The sequence below is a fragment of the Triticum aestivum genome, unplaced genomic scaffold (assembly GCF_018294505.1).
Source record: "Triticum aestivum cultivar Chinese Spring unplaced genomic scaffold, IWGSC CS RefSeq v2.1 scaffold130481, whole genome shotgun sequence".
NCBI lineage: Eukaryota > Viridiplantae > Streptophyta > Magnoliopsida > Poales > Poaceae > Triticum > Triticum aestivum.
Window position 1 is genome coordinate 1 of NW_025259312.1, and position 1,731 is coordinate 1,731.

Below are 1,731 nucleotides of genomic sequence, written 5' to 3' on the forward strand. Positions count from 1 at the left end.
TGACACAAACTATGGTCTTTACTCAGTAATCTACCAACCGTTTTTGCTGCAAGAGGGGAGCCCTTTAGTTTTTCCATTATCTTATCTCCAGTCTCAAGCAAAAATTGTTTGTCCCTTGGATATTGCTCATCACCAAAGACAAATGCAAGGAATAACTTTCTAAACTCTCCAGATTCTAAACCATTCAGCTTTATTGATTGGCAATGTGTTTCAACCTTCTGTGCTATTGCTTCAAACCGAGTTGTGACCAGAATCATGGAACCCTTTCCCTCTGATTTATTGAGTGTTGACAATAATTTTCCCCAGTCATCCCCATTACTAATCTTCCATATATCATCCAATACAAGTAAGAACCTTTTAGATTTCAATCTTTGCTCAATCAAATCTTCAGTTGTACTGCCCTCTTTTTCATCTTTAACTGCAGGGATACATGTTTTAATCTGTCCTAGCACTTTTTCCAGATCAAACTTGACTGACACACATATCCAAATAGTGACTGGAAAATGATTCTGCACTTGTTCATTGTGATATATGTGTTGTATCAGAGTTGTCTTCCCCATTCCTCCCGGACCAACAACCGGAAGCACGGTTAGACCATTGTCACAGTATTGACCATTGGTGATATCATCCATGATGCTCTTCATGACACTGTCCCTCCCATACAGTTTTGGCTCATCAATTCGACCTTTGGTGATAGGACGACCCTGGGCAATGTCTGGAACAGTTTTAGGGGCACAACCCTGCAAAATCTTGTTAATCTCATTGCGCATATGCTGCAGTTTCTCTACAATTTCCTTCATCCTTTGAGAGAAACCAACCCTATTAAACTCAAGCTTTGGTGTTTCTTGCTCATTGCCACGATCGTCATCACCAACATGCGGATGTGGGAAGGATGAGCAAGGGAGGAGTTTACAGAGCTTGGGCATGAATCTGCTGACCTCCTGATTGGCATTTGGCGTCAAGGAATTGTTGTGTGAACTCTGCCGGCGCTTAGCACGATGCCAAGCGCAATAGTTGACCAGTTTGCCAACAGCTTTGGCAGTGTGGCGAGCATTGAGGGCAAGGTTACGGGTGCAACCCTTGCCGTGCTCGTCGGCAGCATCATACGTGCCATGGAGCCTGTCGTGGATGCGGAAGTAGTCCAGCTCATCCAGCAAGTCTTCGGCATTGTGTGCCGAGTCCAGCAACTTCTGAAGCAGCATCTCCATTGCCGGGCCTCCGAGCTCCTTGTGGGCAGCCTGCTCAAGCGCGGCCTTCACGAGCAGTAGTTCAGTGCTGAGGGCCTCGACGTTGGGACCAAAGTTCTTGGTTGCTGCCCAAGCCCCTAGCACGCCATCGGCAACGGGGGCTAGCGCCTTGCCCAGCACCCACTGCGCAGTGCGGAGCGCAGCGTACATCCCCATCTGGTGCAGGAATGTATGACCTGCATCGATTCAGAAACCAAAGGAAATCCAATTATTGGTACATATATGCATGCATTGATTTGCAGTGCCTAATAAAAAATAAGAAGTCCTGGAAAAGATAGTTGTACAGATTGTATAGGCTAGCTGCAAATAAAAGGAGAGGATTAGTTCATACGTACGTTGACGTGCGTGCACCAGATGCCGGTCTGCCGGTGATGGATGCCGACTGCCGGGGAGGCCGTGGTAGCTGCAAGAGGAGTCAGGCCTGCAGGAAGACCTTACATATGAGTGAGAGAGAGAGAGAGAGAGAGAGAGAGAGAGAGAGAGA

At 47.1% G+C, this 1,731-nt stretch overlaps 1 protein-coding gene across 1 annotated transcript; it reads right to left on the reverse strand.

Annotated features, from left to right (window-relative positions):
* Positions 1 to 6: 6 nt before the first annotated feature.
* LOC123177709 (putative disease resistance protein RGA4) lies at positions 7 to 1,688 on the reverse strand (the record flags this gene model as incomplete). Its single annotated transcript, XM_044591295.1, has 2 exons — positions 1,583 to 1,688; positions 7 to 1,423 (listed from the first exon to the last, which is right to left on the reverse strand). A coding segment is annotated over exon 2 (1,397 nt), but the record flags the coding sequence as incomplete, so codon positions are not given.
* Positions 1,689 to 1,731: the final 43 nt, after the last annotated feature.